General features: G+C 43.0%; 1 protein-coding gene across 1 annotated transcript in view; it reads right to left on the bottom strand.

Annotated features, from left to right (window-relative positions):
- aass (aminoadipate-semialdehyde synthase) overlaps positions 1-20068 on the bottom strand; it is a 78045-nt gene that overhangs the window by 43322 nt on the left and 14655 nt on the right. Inside the window, exons 5-10 of the mRNA XM_006782233.3 lie at positions 19199-19266; positions 18940-19086; positions 18758-18836; positions 17048-17175; positions 3053-3201; positions 546-668 (exon numbers count right to left, since the gene is read on the bottom strand). Coding sequence (XP_006782296.1) covers positions 546-668; positions 3053-3201; positions 17048-17175; positions 18758-18836; positions 18940-19086; positions 19199-19266 — 694 coding nt within the window. The remainder of the gene's footprint in view (positions 1-545; positions 669-3052; positions 3202-17047; positions 17176-18757; positions 18837-18939; positions 19087-19198; positions 19267-20068) is intronic.

The following is a 20068-nucleotide window of genomic DNA, read 5'->3' on the forward strand; positions in this document are numbered from 1 at the left end:
TGGACTTTGTATTTGTATTATTTTGTTTTATGTGTTTTAATGTTGTATTTGATTTTTAACTTGTAACATTGTAATAATATGCCTTCCTCGCCAAGTCTCCCTTGATGTTAATCTCAAGGGATCCCTGATTAAATAAAATAAATAAATATGAGGTCTTTAGGATAAAATAAGAAAGGAGTTTTTAAAAGCCAACTCAAGTAATAAATGCATGAACCAGTTTTTCTACATCACTCTGAGATAGGATGTTTGCATGTTTTATCCATGTCCAAATGCGAGTAAACAGTCCTACAGATTTGAATAATATGTGCATTGAAAGACCTATCCTGGTCAAAAATGACTCCAACATTCCTCACACAAAGGTCTAGCAGGATACGAATGGTGAGTTATGTTAATAAACCAAGCTGAACAGAAGAATATACAGAAATCATAAAAGATGCTGCTTGATGTAAAAATTGGAGACTTTGCCTCAATCCTGAAACCCTGATCCAAACAGAAACACAGTTGATGCTGGCACAAAGGCAAAACATGAACCGTTTGCTCTATACCTGTCATGATCAATATGCTGGTCAGCGTCATACATGCAGAAAGGCTTATCAATGGTGGTGCATTCATTCATGAACTCTATAGAGCCTCCAGTGTCAGCAGATATGTCGCAGATGGCCAGCAGCCTGCAGGAAGACAGAAAAGAAAACACTTATGAGGGTATTGCAGGCTGTGGGGTAAGGTGATCCAACCGGGTATGTCCTACAAGGAGGAGGCCCCAGCACAAACCCGGGACACGCTGAACAGATCTATTGGCTGGCCTGGGAAAGGTTTGATGTTTCCTCAGATAAGTGGGGTGCCTCTGCCAACTATAGATAAGCAGAAAAAAATGGCTGGATGATTTGTTTTATTATTTTAGATGTTAATTTTATTGAAGATGTCATGAGATGTATGAATCACAATGCTTTTGTTTGTTTTTCAGATGTTATTTTGCCATATTTTAGTAATACGTGAACATCTTTTGTAGTAACATGTTTTCATATTTATTCTCATATTTAACATCTCAAAAAGTTGATTTAGTTCATCTACACGTAGCGTTTTCAGTGGCAAAAAATGTTTTGTCGCTCATCCACATGACTTCTTTGGTCTCAGCTGATTGCAGGTTTTCCCAACCTTATAAACAGTATATTTGCATAATGACTAAAACTAGCATCACTGAAAAACAATGAGGTCAGTTTCTTGATCATTAATATACAAAATGTCATGACCACTGATCAACAATTACTGATCAAAGACAACAACATTATCATCCTTCTGGCAGACAAGGGTAGGTACACGGTTTTGCTAAACCAGAAACTATCATGAGAAAATTTTCTTGCTGCTCAGTTACAAAAACACTTGAAACAAGACCAGGAAGTGACTACAGGAAGAGGGTGATAGATTGTCTGAAGCAGTTAGAACAAGACAATACTACTGACCGGATGTCATTTTTTAAATTTATTTATTTTATTTTTATTTTTTCTTTTATTTGTTTTTTATTTATATATAATGTATTTTTATTATTTAGTTCCAATGATACAAAGGTCTTGTATGATGTTACGTCTGTCTCATGTGTGTTCCAGTCACTGAAGCAGGGGAGGCAGTTCATAAGAGATTACAGGATGACCCCCAACCTCAGCAACAGGACCGCTCTCAGCAACAGGACCGCTCTCAGCACCGACCAAGTGTGTTTGCTCTTGGAACTCTGTCTTCATTCCACATATTTCACATACAATAGTTAGTACTACAGACTAAAACATGGGTGGGCCTTTGGCTTCCCAGTTTTACCCATTGTAGCCAACTTTTACATGGAAGAATTGGAAAAGAGTGCTCTGTTATCCTACCCTGGAACACCACCAAGTCATTGGTTCAGGTATCATTATCATTTCATTATTATTTTTATTTATGAACTGAACAGAAACAGAAATACAAAATAAATAGTACCAAATAACTTATAATTTATAATATTAATACCAAATTCCAAATAACGGTCATACTGTATTAAATGCCAGTGAACACAAATGTGTTTTAGATGTGTCATCTGTAGGGGGACATTATTCCACAGTTTAGGCACTACAAACCCAAATGCTCGATTGCCTCTGTGAACAAGCCTACACCTTGGTATGGCTAAAAGCAAAAGATCATTTGAACTAAGAGATCTAGAAGTCGGATAAGGCTTCAACAGGTAAGACAAATACCCAGTAGCCTGTCCATTTGGAGCTTAGTAGGTCAACAATAAAATTTTAAAATCAATTCTGAAGTGAACAGGGAGCCAGTGAAGAGAGAGAGAGAGAGGCAAGCACTGGTGAAATATGTTCATGTCTTTTAGTTCACATCAGAAGACGAGCTGCAGCATTCTGGACCAACTGCAGTCTTGGATGGCAGGTCTGACTAACTCCAACATATACGAAGTTACAATAGTCCAGCTGGGATCTAATAAAAAGGTAAAGGTATGTGGATGACACCATAGTGAAAATCAAATCTCAGGACATACCACAATTCACTGATCACATTAACTGTGGACCAACTGCTTCCTAAGCAAAAACCCTTAGTGATTTCTCATCTGTCAGGAGTATTGGAACAGCTGAGACATATTTTCTCTAAACACCACATCAGTCAGCTGAAACTGAAGAAGTCACTTGGATGACTGACGAAACCTTTCTCCCACTGAAAACGCTACGTCCAGATGATTTTTTTTTTTAGATTTCCTTACCTGGATGATTGAACATCAAGACGTTTTTCTTCTTTGTTATTGAAGAATGTGATAACTGCTTTGAAATGCGTTTGTTATCGTTTTTCATTAAACGGTTTTCAAATGTAACTTCAAACCTGAGTGTTTCTTAGTCTTAGACCAGTTGGTTAGTCTAATTTTTTTTTCTTGTTTTGTCAACTAAGAAATTAGTCGCCAGGAATATCCCTAAAAGATAAACATGCAATCACTGTTGAGATGCAGTAGCTACCACCACAGTACTCTTATTCATTCAGTAGAAAATGATTTCCAGCCTTTTATTTGTGATTTTCCTGTTCTTACTTGTGAGGAAGCTTTGGTGATCCCTCGTTGTCTGCAGATGAGGATTTTTGTGGTCTCATGAGCATCTGAGCGTCCAGTCGCCTGAGGAGTCGAGGAGTGTGGGGGTCCCAGTAAATACCATTGATCAGACAGGTTGTATAGGGTGCTACCTATAGTCAGGAAGAAACCACTGTCCAGTCATTCGCTACAGTGTGTCAGCCATTCAGTAGTGCTTTTGAAATCTCAACTGTAATTTAAATCTACAACTACAATTCTGAAAAAGTTGGAATGGTGTGTAAAATACATATTACACATTTTCTACAACCCTTCTCAAAAACAAAAAAATATAACACCCTAAACTGCATTAAATAATACACCAACAATAAACAGTAAGTCTCTCTCTATAAAAGTCCCTGCGAGTAAACAGTTTTATAATTGATCAATTTTTATTTATTTATTTGTTTTTGCCGCCTGTCCCATTTGGTTCTTTTGCCATCAGAATTATTGTCTGAAGGCCGAGAAAGACGCCCAACGGATTTACTATACCAAGTGGACCATCCCGGCCTTGCCGTATTGGTCCATTTGATTGACCTTTGTTTTTATTGTTTATTTATTTTATTTTATTTTATTTTCACTTGTTACATACGGGGCAGACATGACTGGGGGAAAGGAAAGGGAGAAAGAATGAGAGGGAGGGAAAGAAAAACAGCGGGGAAGAGGAGCGGTGATAAAGAAAAGAAAATTGATCAATATACTGATTTAATTTGAGTTAAGGACCTGGTTATACTACAATGGGTATGTTAGTTTATATTCACATGCAACTCATTTTTAGTATCTTGCCCAAGAATAGTTTGCCTGGGATCAAACTATCAACCTAACAATTGGTAGATGACCTGCTCTACCTTTATAGCAATAACCTGAACAGAAAGGGTGGACAGTAAGTTAGTTCCACACCTGTGGAGGCCAAAAACTCAAAAATGTTCTGTGCTAGGACCAGTTCTGTATCTGTACACCTGCTTCCTTTACACACTATCATTCGAAGGCATAGCAAATATTTTCATTGCTATGCAGATGAAATCCAGCTTTATTGATCCATGAAGCCAGATGACACACATCAATTAGTTAAACTGCAGGCATGTCCTGGATGGGACCTGAATGACCTCTAATTTCCTGCTACTAAATTCATACAAACTGAGGTTATTGTATTTGACTTTAAAAAATGTTGTATGACTACTTTAGGCTTGGTGTTTGATCACAACTGTTTTAATTTCATGTCACCTGTTATTTGACTGCTCCCTAATGTGGAGATCAGGGAAATATTTTACTGCTACTATTCATAACCATCATTACCAAAGAACTTCCGGTTGCGCCGTAAGATGGCTGCACCGACGAGAGCTCCCAGTCATCTCAGCAAAAATGTTATTTATTTATTTTGTTCTGCTTTCAATTTCTGTGCGCACAGCGCGATCATACACTCTCCAGTCTCTGGACAACAAACTTGACGAGCTGCGTGCACAGATTAAACACCAACAAGACATCAGGAACTGCTGCGTTCTGGCCTTCACAGAGACATGGCTGGAGCCCAGCGTCCCCGACTGCGCCATCACGCCGGATGGATTCACTGTTTACCGGGGAGACCGAACGAAGGACTCAGGCAAGAAAAGGGGAGGAGGGGTGTGCTTTATGGTTAACTCCTTGTGGGCTAGAGATGTGTGTATCTTAAAAACTTACTGCTCTCAGAGCCTCGAGCTACTGACCATTAAAGTCAGGCCTTTTTACCTCCCGAGGGAGTTCAGCTCAGTTCTCCTCTCAGCTGTTTACATTCTTCCACACGCTGATAAAGCTACCGCTATGGACGAACTGCATGACATCATTACTGGACTTGAGAACAATAATCCAGAAGCTGCCTTTATTGTGCTGGGAGACTTCAACAGAGCCAACATGAAGAAGGTTCTCCCCAAATACTATCAGCACATCTCCTTCCCCACAAGAGGTGATCAAACATTGGACCACTGTTACACTCCATTCAAAGAGTGCTACAAACCCCTCCCCCGCCCAGCTTTTGGTAAGGCAGACCATTGTTCCATACTGTTGCTGCCTGCATACAGACAAAGACTGAAACAGGAAAAACCAGCTTCCAGGGTTATTTACAAATGGGACAGTGAGGCTGAGGAGGTCCTGCAGGACTGCTTTGAGACAACTGACTGGCAGATATTTGTGGATGCAGCTGATGGCAACATCAATGAACTCACAGACTCTGTCATTGGATATATTGGAAAGTGCATGGATGATATCATCACAAAAACCACTGTCCGCATATATCCAAATCAGAAACCCTGGGTAAATAAAGACGTTCGCGCCAAGCTAAAAGTGCGGACCTCTGCCTTTAACTCCGGGGATGCTGATGCTTATAAAGCAGCCAGGTATGACCTCCGAAAGTCCATAAAAAAGGCCAGAAAGGACTACAGGGACAAAATGGAGTCCAGCTACCACAGCTTTGACACCAGGCGACTGTGGAATGGACTGCGCTGCATCACTGACTACAAGAAGGTCAACACAGTCAGTGTTCAGCCCACTGCATCTCTCGCAGACGAGCTCAACAACTTCTATGCGCGTTTTGATGCAGACAACAGAGAGCAGATCCTCTACCCTCAGGAGGACAGTGAGGCTGCAACTTTAACTCTGAGAACAGAAGCTGTGAGATGGACCTTTAAAAAGGTAAATCCTCACAAAGCTCCAGGACCAGACGGCATCCCAGGCCGGCTACTCAGAGTGTGTGCAGACGAGCTGGCAGAGGTGTTCACCAACATCTTCAACCTCTCCCTGAGGCAGTCAGTGGTCCCCACGTCCCTCAAAGCATCCACCATCATTCCCGTTCCCAAAAAATCAGTGGTCTTCTGTCTGAATGACTATCGTCCTGTTGCACTGACATCAGTCATCATGAAGTGCCTGGAGCGGCTGGTCAAAGGTCACATCTGCTCCTCCCTCCCTGACACACTGGACCCTCTTCAGTTTGCCTATCGGACAAACAGAGCCACAGAGGATGCCATCGCCCTGGCAACGCACACCACCCTCACTCACCTGGAGAAAGGGAATACATATGCAAGGATGCTCTTCATTGACTACAGCTCGGCATTTAACACCATCATCCCCTCAAAACTTACCACGAAGCTCGTTGACCTTGGGCTGGGAACACCAATCTGCAGATGGATTCTAAACTTCCTCACAAACAGGCCCCAGGTGGTCAGAGTTGGTAAGCACACCTCCTCACCACTCATCCTAAACACAGGTACGCCACAGGGTTGTGTGCTTAGCCCCCTCCTATATTCCCTGTTCACACACGACTGTGTTGCTAAACACGAGTCCAACATCATCATCAAGTTTGCGGATGACACAACCATCATAGGCCTCATCACAGGCAATGATGAGACGGCCTAAAGAGAGGAGGTGATGGCACTGTACGAGTGGTGTCTGGAAAATAACCTGACTCTCAACATCAGCAAAACTAGAGAGATGATAGTGGACTACCGGAAACGACCAGTCAGAGAACACCAGCCCATCCACATCAACGGTGTCATGGTCGAAAGGGTCAGCAGCTTCAAGTTCCTTGGAGTCAACATCACTGAGGACTTCTCCTGGACCCTTCACACAGACACTGCTATCAGGAAAGCTCGCCAGCGGCTTTACTTCCTGAGGAGGCTGAGGAAGTTTAGCATGAACGCCAACATCACCTCAAATTTTTACAGGTGTGCAATCGAGAGCTTGCTGACGAGCTGCATCACAGTTTGGTACGGAAGCTGCTCTGCCAGCAGCCGTAAAGCACTACAGAGGGTGGTGAAGGCAGCAGAGCACATCACTGGCACGAGGCTTCCTGCCATTCAGGACATCTACCTCCAGCGATGCCTCCGTAAAGCACAAGCATCATCAAGGACCACAGCCACCCAGCACATCAGCTGTTCTCCTTGTTACCATCTGGCAGACGTTACAGGAGTCTGTCTGCTCGGACTACAAGACTTAAAAACAGTTTTTACCACCAAGCCATACGACACCTCAACCACAACACTTAAACACACACAACACAGCACTCAGAAGCTACCCTGCAGCTTCACAAGTACTCTGTTTAATCTGCACTGGTCACTTCACTTTATTGTCATTGATATTTATATTTAAAAGTGCAATACTGTAATTTTCTGCTGCTCATTCCTGTGCAATCATATTTCTTTTCAAGATTTTCTTATTTAATCACTAGTGTACATATATTTATAGATACATATATATTTAGTCATCTTTTCTCTTTTACCATGTCTCACTAATATTTAGCTCCTTACTATTTTTTATTTTATTTTATTTTATTATATTTTATTATATTTTCTCCTATTGTATCATGCTGCTGAGTGACTGCTGCTCGTCAAACACATTTCATTGCAATGTTGACCCTGTGCTAACTTGCATATGACAAATAAATAAAACTGAACTGTACCATTACATTAATTATCATTTCATCAAAGCATTTCTTCAATAGATTACACATGTTCTTAGTTAAGATTATTACACCTATCACAGAGAGCTTCTGTCTGGTAAAAGGTCAGAAGCGTCAACGGGCGGGGTGAGGCCGAGTGCATTTTGAGGTCGAGACACAGACACAGACACACACAAACAGTAGTTAGACTCATGTTTAGGTAAGAGTTCAAATAATAGTTTGCAAATCCTTGTAACTGTAAGATTGTGTCTGCCTAAGGGACAGTTTGTTCCAGGAGATAAGCGAGAGTTAGAAGATTAATAGGAAGCACCTGGCCTCGAGACGGAGAAGATGTCCTTTTAAATTTGTCAAAAGTCGTCAACAGAACATTTGTGGTTTTGAAACTTATGCATGTATTGTATCTGCTTTGACGCATGAGGGGGCGCCATAAACAAAACCCTGATGTTATAAAAACAACTGCTTGTGTACCATTGGGCGGAGATCGATGCTGTCTGTGTGCAGTGTTCATCTCCCCACATGTGTGTTCATTAAAATCATTGTTTGACCGACTCTCCTGGACCAATTGTTTTTTGTGCTCACCCTCAATATTTGAACCCGTAACACTAACTTGAGCATTGTGCCTCACGTTAGGGAGTGTGTAGTTCATTTTTTTTGTCCGATAACTTTGGAGAAACTTAGCCACCATTTTTACTGGCCTACTATGTCTAAAGATGTGGAATAATTTTGCTGCCACTCCAATTTTAAAGCATAGAGGAAATCTGGCTTTCCCAGTTGGAGCGTCCAGACTTCAGAATAACTTGCCACTTCAGAGTCTATACAGTCTTTCAAATTGCATATTAAAACTCACTTTTAATTCAAGTTCAGTTTGAGTACCATCAGGCTTGTTTTATCTTTGTTTGCTTTGTTTTAATGTTAAATATATTGTCATTGCCTCATCATTTCTCATTTTTCTGTATTTGCTTTTCTATTGTGTTTTCTTGTTCATTAAGTAATTGTGAAGCTTTAGAAAAAGGATGGTATTAGTTATACTAAAATACAGAAAATATTAAAAACAGAGCATTCATTGTGAAAGATTTAAACAGTAACTATGTGCATTTTAAAACTGACCTCACATATGCTTTTTGTTTTCTCAAATTAGTACTGAACACTATGGACTGTTCTCAGTCCAGCTATGGTTCCCCTACTGCTCTGCACACACAGCAACCTGCCACAGCTCAATATTCCATCTGCTACACGTTCAGCCTCCAAAAATTGTTCATCTTTTATCTAACTATAGTCCACTAGTCACTATGGTATTGACAACTGATCGCTAATATGGATAAATATTGGATAATTACTAATAGATAAACAGCTAATGTCAATGTGTGTGCTGGTCAGGCTGACATTTATGATAACCGTATAATATTTTAGTGTTGTTGAAACGGGGTCATCACCTCTGGAATTGCTCCTAAAGTATTGTTCAGTGTTATAAACTACTTTAGCTCTTAGTCAGAGAAGGAGCTCTTTGGCTGTCTGTCTGCAATGGTCCTGTGTTAAATTATATGTCAGTTGCATTTAATCATTAGTTATTGTTAATCTCTGGCTCTCTTCCACAATATGTCTTTTGTCCTGTCTTCCTCCCATCACCCCCAACTGGTTGGAACAGATGGCTACCCCTCCCTGCCTGATTCTGGTTCTGCTACAGGTTTCTTCACTTTAAAAGGGAGTTTTTCCTTCCCATTGTTGCCAAGTGCTTACTCATATGAGGTAGTTCGATTGTAGGGATTTTCTCTGTATTACTAGAAAAAGCAAAAAAGATTGATTGATTGATTTAAGATTTTGCCTGAAATGCTTAATAATCTATTCAAAGCTGAACTTGTTAAATAAGCTTAACTACATAAGATTACCAAAATATCAGCCATCTTAAATGTAAAACACAAGAATACCAAACATTAAAAACGAGCTAAATAAAGCCAAAAAGTACCTAAACTGAGCTTTATTTGCTGAAATTTCCTTTTTTTTAAAAACAGGAAAAAAAGCTAATCAAAATGTAATATGAAAATACTCAAACAAATGCTGTACAAGAAGAAAAGACCTAACATAAGCTGAATGCAAATCCATGAAACATGAGCGTATAGTTTCTAATTGGTGGCAACATGTAAAAACCTCTCTAACACACACACACACACACACACACTTTGATGAACACACGTCTGTCCCAGTCTGACACTGTTTGCAAACACAGGGAGTGACACAGTGGGTGTGAGAGTGTGTGCCTCTGTGTTTCCATTCCAATCAAGCAGTTTCAATCAATGACTGTTTAGTTTCTTTCCCGCCAAAACAAAGAAGAATGAAGAAGCTGCTGAGAAGCTGCCCACGCATTGACTTTTTGAAAACCCAACCTTAAATATGTTGGCAATACATCACTAAGTAGCTTATTATTTTAACCCTTTAAAACCGGTCAGAGCGGGCACGCTCCGTTTTGCGCAACTACTTTTAAATCCCGGTAGCACTGCAACCACGTGAGCTAGCGCAATAATTTTTTTTGCATATGAAACCGGAGAAGTTGTACTTACATCTTATGCCATCAGCTTGATCTAGGTCACAGTTTCCTTCCACATATAGCTTTGCAAAAACTGCATAAAAAGCGCTTGCAGCAACAAAAACATAATATTCCAGAAACACGCTTTGCCGATCCGATCAGCTGTTCGTAACACTTCCTACGTCCATCAGCATGGACGCCATGACCTGCCCGAAACCGGAAGTGACGTCATTTTCGCGGAAATGTAGTTTTTTACCATCAGGGCCTCATGAGCCTATGCTGGTGTTTTTAAAAGTTATGTTTGACACACTCAAAATAAATTTCCTGTGGTGGGAAACTATTATATATAACTATAACTAGAAAACTATATAACTAGAAATATATGTTAAAAAAACAAAAACGATTTTCAATTTTTTTGTAGTTTATTGCACTTTTTTGCAGCTTATGTAATTACTATGCACTTAATGCAGACATATTATTAAAATTTAGGCTGTAATGGTTGTATTGATGTATAGCAACTTGAAATGCTCCCAAAAATGGCACTACAGCATGTAAAAATATAATATAAGCTCTCGCGGACTTGGTTCTATGGTAGGTCTTAAAGGGTTAATGTATCTGACTGATTTCACTGGGTGACATTAACTCACTCAGCCAGGATGTACCCTTCCACTCGCCATGTGGCAGAGCAATAGTTCTCGAGGCCTTCTGAAGGCCAAAGTTTTTCTTTGGTTACTTTTTCACTCATTTTTTAGTCCAGTCCATGATGATTTTCAGAGGGATGTGTTTCTTGTTTGTTAAACCACTTAAAACTGACACATGATTCCCTTAAAGGCAAAAACACCTAACTCAAGAGATGAATGAATTATGGGTCTATGAACCTAGATACAGAACCTAGCAAAGAACCAATTTTAAAATATAATATAAAAAGCTAATAACTAATAACTAGTTATTGGCTAATAGCTATTAGCCAATAACTTGCATATCTTGCCTGGTATGCATTACATTAGAAAAAGTCTTTTTGAGGAAACTGGACAAGTGGAGGACAAAAGAAGTGGCAAGCCTAAAAATAAAAAAATAAATCTACAACAGATGAACACTCTGTTTTCCATTTTTCTCCTCAACACTAGGGCTGTAACGATATATATCGGATGACAATATAAAAACGTCTATCATTTCATTTTACGCTATCGTTTGTTTTGTGGTGTCGCAAAATAAACTGTTTACGGCAATATTTTTTTCATGGTTTTGATGGTCACTGTAGTGGCTATATTAATTTCTTAGAGTTCTCTCTTATATGTAATATAACTACACTACAGATGGACAAGCGCCTGTTTTTATGCGTTGTCGTTAGCAACAACGACAGTAACACCATCGCATGTCCGCTTGTTTATGTCCTACATAAACCTTTCACAATAAAGCTCAAGATCCTGTTGAGACTTTTCAAAATAAACTGAATCACGTGAAAGAGCAGATTATTTACGGATGAGAAGTAAAAAAGCGCCGCCAGGTGCTAAAAAATAAACCTTAGACTCAAATGTTAGAACAGGCTTTTCCCCGCAGCATGCCGTGTAATAAATACTCAACAAAAAACTTATGTCTAAAAATGTATCGTTTCATGCATCAGTTAAAACACTCAACTCCAGCTACATGACACACAGCTGGAAACAATTCCCGCAAGCCGAGATTCACAGAATTTACAGAAAATGTTACATTTTTCTCCTCCGTGAATCGCAACCTTATCGTGGTGGAGGGGTTTGTGTGTCCCAGGGATCCCAGGGGCTATGTTGTCTGGGGGCTTTTGCCCCCTGGTAGGGTCTCCCATGGCAAATTGGTCCTGGGTGAGGGACCAGACAAAGAGCGATTCAGAAGACCCCTATGAAAAAAACACAGAGGGAACAGTTTACCCTGCCCGGGATAGGGTTACCGGGGCCCTGCCCTGGAGCCAGGCCCGGGGAGGGTGCCCGAGGGCGAGCGTCTGGTGGCCGGGCCTTAGTCCATGGGGCCCGGCCGGGCACAGCCCGAAGAGGAGACATGGGCCCATCCTCCCGCAGGCCCACCACCCGCAGGAGGCGCCATAGGGGTCGGGTGCATTGTGTGTCGGGTGGCGGCCAGGAGCGGAGGCCCTGGCGGACTGACCCCCGGCTGCCAAGACTGGCAATAGGGACATGGAATGTCACCTCTCTGGTGGGGAAGGAGCCTGAGTTAGTGCATGAGGTTGAGAGGTACCGGCTAGATATAGTCGGGCTCACCTCTACGCACGGCTTGGGCTCTGGAACCAGTCTCCTGGAGAGGGGCTGGACTCTGTCTCAGTCTGGAGTTGCCCCTGGTGAGAGGCGGCGGGCTGGGGTGGGTATTTTAATATCCCCTCGGCTTGCTGCCGGTACGTTGGGGTTTTTCCCGGTGGACGAGAGGGTTTGTTCCCTGTGCCTTAGGGTCAGGGAACGGGTCCTGACTGTCATCTGCGCTTATGCGCCGAGTGGCAGTTCGGAGTACCCAGCCTTCTTAGAGTCCCTGGGGGGGGTGCTGGAAGGTGCTCCACCTGGAGACTCTGTTGTCCTGCTGGGAGACTTCAATGCTCACGTGGGTAACGACAGCGAGACCTGGAGGGGCGTGATTGGGAGGAACGGCCTCCCTGATCTGAACCCGAGCGGTGCTTTGTTATTGGACTTCTGTGCTAATCACAGTTTGGCCATAACGAACACCTTGTTCGAACATAAGAGTGTCCATAAGTGCACGTGGCACCAGGACGCTCTAGGCCGTAGGTCGATGATCGATTTTGTAATCGTATCACCAGACCTGCGACCATATGTTCTGGACACTCGGGTAAAGAGAGGGGCTGAGCTGTCAACTGATCACCACCTGGTGGTGAGTTGGATCAGGTGGCGGGGGAGGACGCTGGACAGACCTGGTGCACCTAAACGTGTAGTGAGGGTGTGCTGGGAACGACTAGCAGAGGCCCCAGTCCGCGAGATCTTCAACGCACACCTCCGGCAGAGCTTCAACAGCATTCCGAGGGAGGCGGGGGACATCGAGTCCGAATGGACCATGTTCAGCGCCTCCATTGCCGAAGCTGCTGCATTGAGCTGCGGCCGCAAGGTAGTTGGTGCCTGCCGTGGTGGTAATCCCCGAACCAAATGGTGGACACCAGAGGTGAAGGGAGCCACCAGGCTGAAGAAGGAGTCCTATCGGGCTTGGTTAGCCTGTGGGACTCCAGAGGCAGCCGACAGGTATCGACAGGCCAAGCGGAATGCGGCTCGGGCAGTGGCTGAAGCAAAAACTCGGGTGTGGGAGGAGTTCGGAGAGGCCATGGAAAAAGACTTTCGGACTGCCTCGAAGAGGTTCTGGCAAACCGTCAGGCGTCTCAGGAGGGGAAAGCGGTGCTCTACCTGCACTGTGTATAGTGCTGGCGGAGCGCTGCTGACGTCGACTGAGAAAATTGTCAGGCGGTGGAAGGAATACTTCGAGGACCTCCTTAATCCCACTGACGCGTCTTCCAAGGAGGAAGCAGAGTCTGGGGATGAGGGGAATGACCCGCCAATTTCTGGGGGCGAGGTCACTGAGGCAGTTAAACAACTCCTTGGTGGCAGAGCCCCTGGTGTTGATGAGGTCCGCCCCGAGTTCCTGAAGGCTCTGGACGTTGTAGGGCTGTCCTGGCTGACACGCCTCTGCAATGTTGCGTGGAGATCAGGGGCAGTACCCGTGGATTGGCAGACCGGGGTGGTGGTCCCCATCTTTAAGAAGGGGGACCGGAGGGTGTGTTCCAACTACAGGGGGATCACACTCCTCAGCCTCCCCGGGAAAGTCTATGCCAGGGTGCTGGAAAGGAGAGTTCGTCCGCTAGTCGAACCTCTGATGCAGGAGGAACAATGCGGTTTTCGTCCTGGTCGCGGAACACTGGACCAGCTCTTTATCCTCTCGAGGATACTTGAGGGTGCATGGGAGTTTGCCCAACCAGTCTACATGTGTTTTGTGGACTTGGAGAAGGCATTCGACCATGTCCCTCGGGGTGTCCTGTGGGAGGTGCGCACTGGAGCGAGCTGGAGCCGAGTGTGACGCAGCGGGAATGAGGATCAGCACCTCCAAATCTGAGGCCATGGTTCTCAGCCGGAAAAGGGTGGAGTGCCCACTCCGGGTCGGGGATGAGGTCCTGCCCCAAGTGGAGGAGTTCAAGTATCTCGGGGTCTTGTTCGCGAGTGATGAGAGAAGGGAGCCGGAGATCGACAGACGGATTGGGGCTGCAGCTGCAGTAATGCAGACGCTGCTCCGGTCCGTCGTGGTGAAGAGGGAGCTGAGTGTAAAAGCGAAGCTCTCAATTTACCGGTCGATCTACGTCCCTACCCTCACCTATGGCCACGAGCTGTGGGTAGTGACCGAAAGGACGAGATCGCGGATACAAGCGGCGGAAATGAGCTTCCTCCGAAGGGTGGCTGGCATCTCCCTTAGAGATAGGGTGAGAAGTTCGGCCATCCGGGAGGGGCTCAGAGTAGAGCCGCTGCTGCTCCACATCGAAAGGAGCCAGCTGAGGTGGTTTGGGCATCTGGTAAGGATGCCCCCTGGGCGCCTCCTGGGTGAGGTGTTCCAGGCATGTCCCACCGGGAGGAGGCCCCGGGGCAGACCCAGGACACGCTGGAGAGATTATATCTCTCGGCTGGCCTGGGAACGCCTTGGTGTTCCCCCGGATGAGCTGGAGGAGGTGGCTGGGGAGAGGGAGGTCTGGGCCTCTTTGCTTAGGCTGCTGCCCCCGCGACCCGGCCCCGGACAAAGCGGATGAAGATGAATGGATGGATGGTTACATTTTTGTGATTTATACCGTTATCGGGACGATAGATGTCTTATATCGGGATATGAGATTTTGGTCATATCGCACAGCCCTACTCAACACCATACCTAACCAACACCTTCTCATCGTCTCCTCTGTACACTTAACCTACATGTCCCTGAGGACACTCTCTGCCACTTCATCTAACAACTTCTGCATCCAGTAATGCCATTTCTGCATGCATGTACATTTCCGTATTCTTTTCTAACCGACATCCAACCTGTGGGTCAAATGCACTAACAATATTCACACCTTCATTTTCCAGCTTCAAATTCATGATGTTGTCTGACACTATTCTTTCAAGATTACCCCTACTCCTTTCCACTTGCTCTCTACTAGGGCTGCCACAAACGATTATTTTGATAGTCGACTTGTCACCGATTATTTTTGCGATTAGTCGACTAATCAGATCATGCGACCTACAACTTACAGCTATTGCACCAGCATGCATCTGCTCTTATATAAATATCATTAGCTTACAGCTTTAAGTGTATGTGCTAACTAAAAAATAAAGACAAGATGATAGTTTATTAAATTTTAATTACATTTGCAGATTGTTTTGGTGAAGTTTATTAAACTCAGCCGTCTGCTCCTTGCTATCTAAAATATAACAGGACACCGGAGTATATTCTCAAGCATCTCACACTTCTGATAATCAGTTGTCTGGTTGACATTTATTCAGCTGTGTAAAAACTATAACTTTAATCTCAGCCAAACTGATTTACTCAGGAACAAATAAAATACTGAAAAAAGCCAAACAATAACATTTTTAAGTTATCTAAGTGACTTTATATATCATGTTTAACCTGAGTAGCGAAAGACGGCGGTGGGTTCGAAAACGATTTGCCAGGAGTCCGGTGTTCTCACGGGCTCTAGTGAGCCTTGAACCCCAGCTAGCTATCGAGCTAGTGGGTAACAGACATCTCCGAAAATGTCGGGGCGCTTTTGAAAATATGTGGTGTGGTTGATAAACTGAGCACATATTTGAAGTTTACACAGCTACATTCTCGCCTGAAAATATGTTAAACATTTATTATTCTTTCTGGGTCACAAAATAAGAGTAATATTAAAACTAAATAGCTACCGCCATTATTGGAAACTGAGCAGGGCTATGAATTCTGGGACACAGCTTCTTCTTCTTTGGGGTTTAACGGCAGCTGGCATCCTTGTACATTCAGTGCTGCCATCTTCTGTTTCAGTCCATTATTACACTCTCAAATCCTACTACTTATTCCTGTGTCTTTTGGGATCTTACAAAGCTTCAAACGACGCGTCAACTATTAAATTAGTCTTCGACGATTTTGATAGCCGACGTAATCGTGACTAGTCGACTAATCGTGGCAGCCCTACTCTCTACAGCAAAGTAGAACAGGCCAAGTCCAGTGCTACTGACCTTCCTACGCTTCCACCTGGCCTCATGCACACACAATAACTCACTCTTCCTTCTCTCCATGTCAGTGAGCTCTCTCTCTTTACCAGTCATAGACCCTCCTTTTAAAGTCCCAACTCTCCCCTCCATAATCACATACCATACCCCTTTCCTTTCCCTAATCTCTAATAATCTATATAAAAACATAGGGATTACCATGGTAAACACAGATCCAGAACCCTGCAAGTGGGCTTTATATTTGTACTTTAGTGACATATCAATACAGCATGTGTTTTGAAATGCCAGCACAACTTGACTTATTCATGTCTTATGTGGGCAGCACGGAGGTCAGCAAGAAGGTCCTGAGTTCAATTCCACCATCAGGCTTTCTGTGTGGAGTTTGCATGTTCTCCCCGTGTTTGCATGGGTTCCCTCCGGGTACTCCGGCTTCCTCCCACCGTCCAAAGACATGCAGCTTGTGGGGATAGGTTAATTGATTAATCCAAATTGCCCATAGGTGTGAATGTGCGAGTGAACGTGAGCGCTGTCATGTGGCTGTCTGTCTCTGTGTGTTAGCCCTGCGACAGACTGGCGACCTGTCCAGGGTGTACCCCGCCTCTCGCCCTATGACTGCTGGGATAGGCTCCAGCACAACCCCACCCCCACCCCCGCGCGCGACCCTGAAAAGGATAAGTGGAAGCTAATGGATGGATGGATGCCTTATGTGTTGCTGACTGAAGTAGAGGACAAGGCCCCTGAATAACAGATGGGGGTTGGAGGAATGTTGTAAGCAGGCCTTAGTGACAGACAAAAATTAAGAAACTCACGCTGGTCCTGAAGTGGGAAGTGTACAGTTCTGGATGGATCTCGTACTCAATGGGGTCATAGATGCCGTCACTCTTTCTTACAAGGTGGTGGTGTCGGCTAAGGACGGTGGCATACACTTTGGTCATATCTGGCAAGAAAACATACAGTTTGCTCTAGTTAAATTACATAATATAACTTAATGATAGTGATAAAAACAAACAAACACAATCGCCTAATAAAAGGTTGTAGGAATGCAGTTAGCTTTAGCCATAAATTAGTATATATCTAATCTTAATGTCACATTAATGATTCTACTAATATTTTGACTTAATCTTTAATGATAATACAGTGAACTGACTTTGAATCCTAATAATTAGAGAGGTTTACTGTGGTGGGATGTGGAGTTGTGTGTGGTGTGGAACAACAAAGGTAGATGGAAAGCTGCTCTCATAAAAGCAAAGGAAAACACTGCAAATAAATATCACTTGACTTGCCAACTTGCAACTAACCAGGGAACATCATTCATGTCTCACAGACTACAAGGACTGTACGAATTACTGGCATTAAATGTGTTCGGACCAACTTCTACCACCCTCAGACTGATGGGGTGGTGAAACGGCTGAATAAGACTTTAAGCTCCATGATTCGCAAGGTCATTTATGCGGATGAACACAATTAGGATTGCCAGTTAGACCCTCTTTCGTTTACAGTGAGGGAGGTGCCCCAGAGTTTCATGGGATTTTCTCCCTTTGAGTTACTGCTCAGCAGAACTACACTACTGCCCCTTGTGATGTGATAGCTCTGTTTGAAAAATCTTCACCGAGCATAACACCCCAGTAGATCTCAGACCCAGCAACAACCTCAGGCAACAAAATGGAAAAACACTGGAAAAAAAGAAAAGAAAACAATGTTGTGTATGTTATATGATGAACAGTTCTCGGACCAACACATAGGAGGGACGAAACAACCACTCCAAAGTTACGTAGCGCCACAAGAGAGATCCAGGTCTTTAGGACAAGATTCAGCTATAATTTCACTTAAATGAGGGGACACACTGTTTTGATGATGTTAATATTCACATTTTGGACAGAGAAGATGGATGGTTTCAGAGAAGAGTAAATGAGTACATTGATATCCACTGAATAGAGGTAGTGACCTACAACACCAAACAGGTGCCACCTATAATACAGTCCTGAGATCACTTTCCAAGTGATTCACCTCCAATTCTCACCTTGTCTCATGTGATCCTAATGACTCACATGATGGCAGAACGGGTCAGTGAATCTCAGTATCTCAAAGTTGACAACCCCACAAAAACAGGGATAAAACAGACGTTTTATTATCATCATCATCTGGTATATTTTGTCATATCCCACAGCCCTAAAATAAATTGTCAGATATTTTGTTTTTTTAGGTTCATGACTTTCCAATTTATTCACAGAGGCAAAAAATAAAGGAACATAGTAAAAGTTTGGTTAATAGCAAGAACTTTTTGATCAATCTAGAAATTTATAAATGTTATTTTCTAAACACATTTCATTTGTATTATAATCTGTAAGCAATGTTTAATTTAAGTCCTTATGCTTTTTGTGGTATCCATGTTTTTCCACATTCCAAATAACAAGATCAGACAGACCATTTCCCCAAAGAACTTGTGTGTTTAAAGTGCTACAACCCACCACGGTCACTCCAACAGCTGAAAATTGCATGATGCTCAAAATATTTCATACCTCCTGTTTCAGAGACGTCCTTCAACTCGTGAGGTTCAACATATTCAACAGGAAGCTCGTTGATGATGTCTTGGGCTCCCTGCAAGAAAGAAAAAAGATGCATAAAATGAAACATTCATCACAAAATCCTCCTTAATGTATTTTTTCTGACTGAGTGTTTGGTTGTGTCTAAGGTTTTGTACCTTGGAGACATTTCCTGTTCCAGTGAAGCAGAATGTGAGGGGTCCAATGGATTTGGGCATAAGCCCCATTGAAATTTCATACCCACAATCCCTGACTGCTTGGATGGCCTGGCTTACATTCCTATAGTTATGAGCCATACCAATGTGCTGGATATGAATCATGTGGAGAAAAGGACATCACATGTGAACTCTTTATAAGGACAAAGTTGTTTTTTGTTTTTAACATTTTTTTGAAATGATAAAGAATGTCCACTCTTACCATAAACGGAGTGTGGTGTCCGAGAGCCAAGAAGCGCAGCCCCAATCCATGCAAAATGTTAATCATTCCTGAACGAAAAGAAAGAGAGATTCATTTACTTACTATTTATTTACACATACTCCAAAAAGAACAATTTACTAAATAATAACACACAAAATAGTAATTTATAATGTGGTCATCATAAATGATTAAAATGACAGAAATATTTATAAGACAGAAAAAGCTGGTTATTAATTTAAGGTTAGAGGGTGATTTTTAGAATTCTGTGCCATTTAAGCTCCCATGACAGACTAACTATTGTATGTTGTATAAAAATACAGGCCATTCCAAATGGCTCAGTATGTATTTGTAAAAGCTTGCCTTACACCATCAAACTCTCATCTACCATAGAAAACCAAAATTATGTTCTTAATTGTCTTCTAGTTACATGACTTACAGCTAGTTGTATATAGTTTTGGAGGGAAATCATCTACAAGAACCAGAATAAACAGCTTTTTCTATCTGATTTCTCAGATCTTTTGTCCCAATTTAGGTTCAGATAACATAATTATAAAGTCCAGCAAGGGCCAGAACAGTCTCCTAAAGATGATTCAGCTGCAGGATCGGGGTGCCATCTGTGCAGATCTTGCTCAGGAATGGCAGCAAGCAGTTGTGAGTGCATCTGCACACTCAGTGAGCTGAAAACTCTTGGAGGATGGCCTGGTGTCAAGAAGGGCAGCAAATAAGCCACTTGTCCCCCCTAAAAATATCAGGGACGGGCCGATATTCTGCAAGAAATACAGTGAGTGGACTGCTGAGGACTCAGGTAAAGTCATTTTCTCTGATGAAGCCCCTTTCTTATTGTTTGGGGCATCTGCAAAAAGGATTGTC

The sequence above is a fragment of the Neolamprologus brichardi genome, chromosome 7 (assembly GCF_056152115.1).
Source record: "Neolamprologus brichardi isolate AB-2024 chromosome 7, ASM5615211v1, whole genome shotgun sequence".
Classification (NCBI taxonomy): domain Eukaryota; kingdom Metazoa; phylum Chordata; class Actinopteri; order Cichliformes; family Cichlidae; genus Neolamprologus; species Neolamprologus brichardi.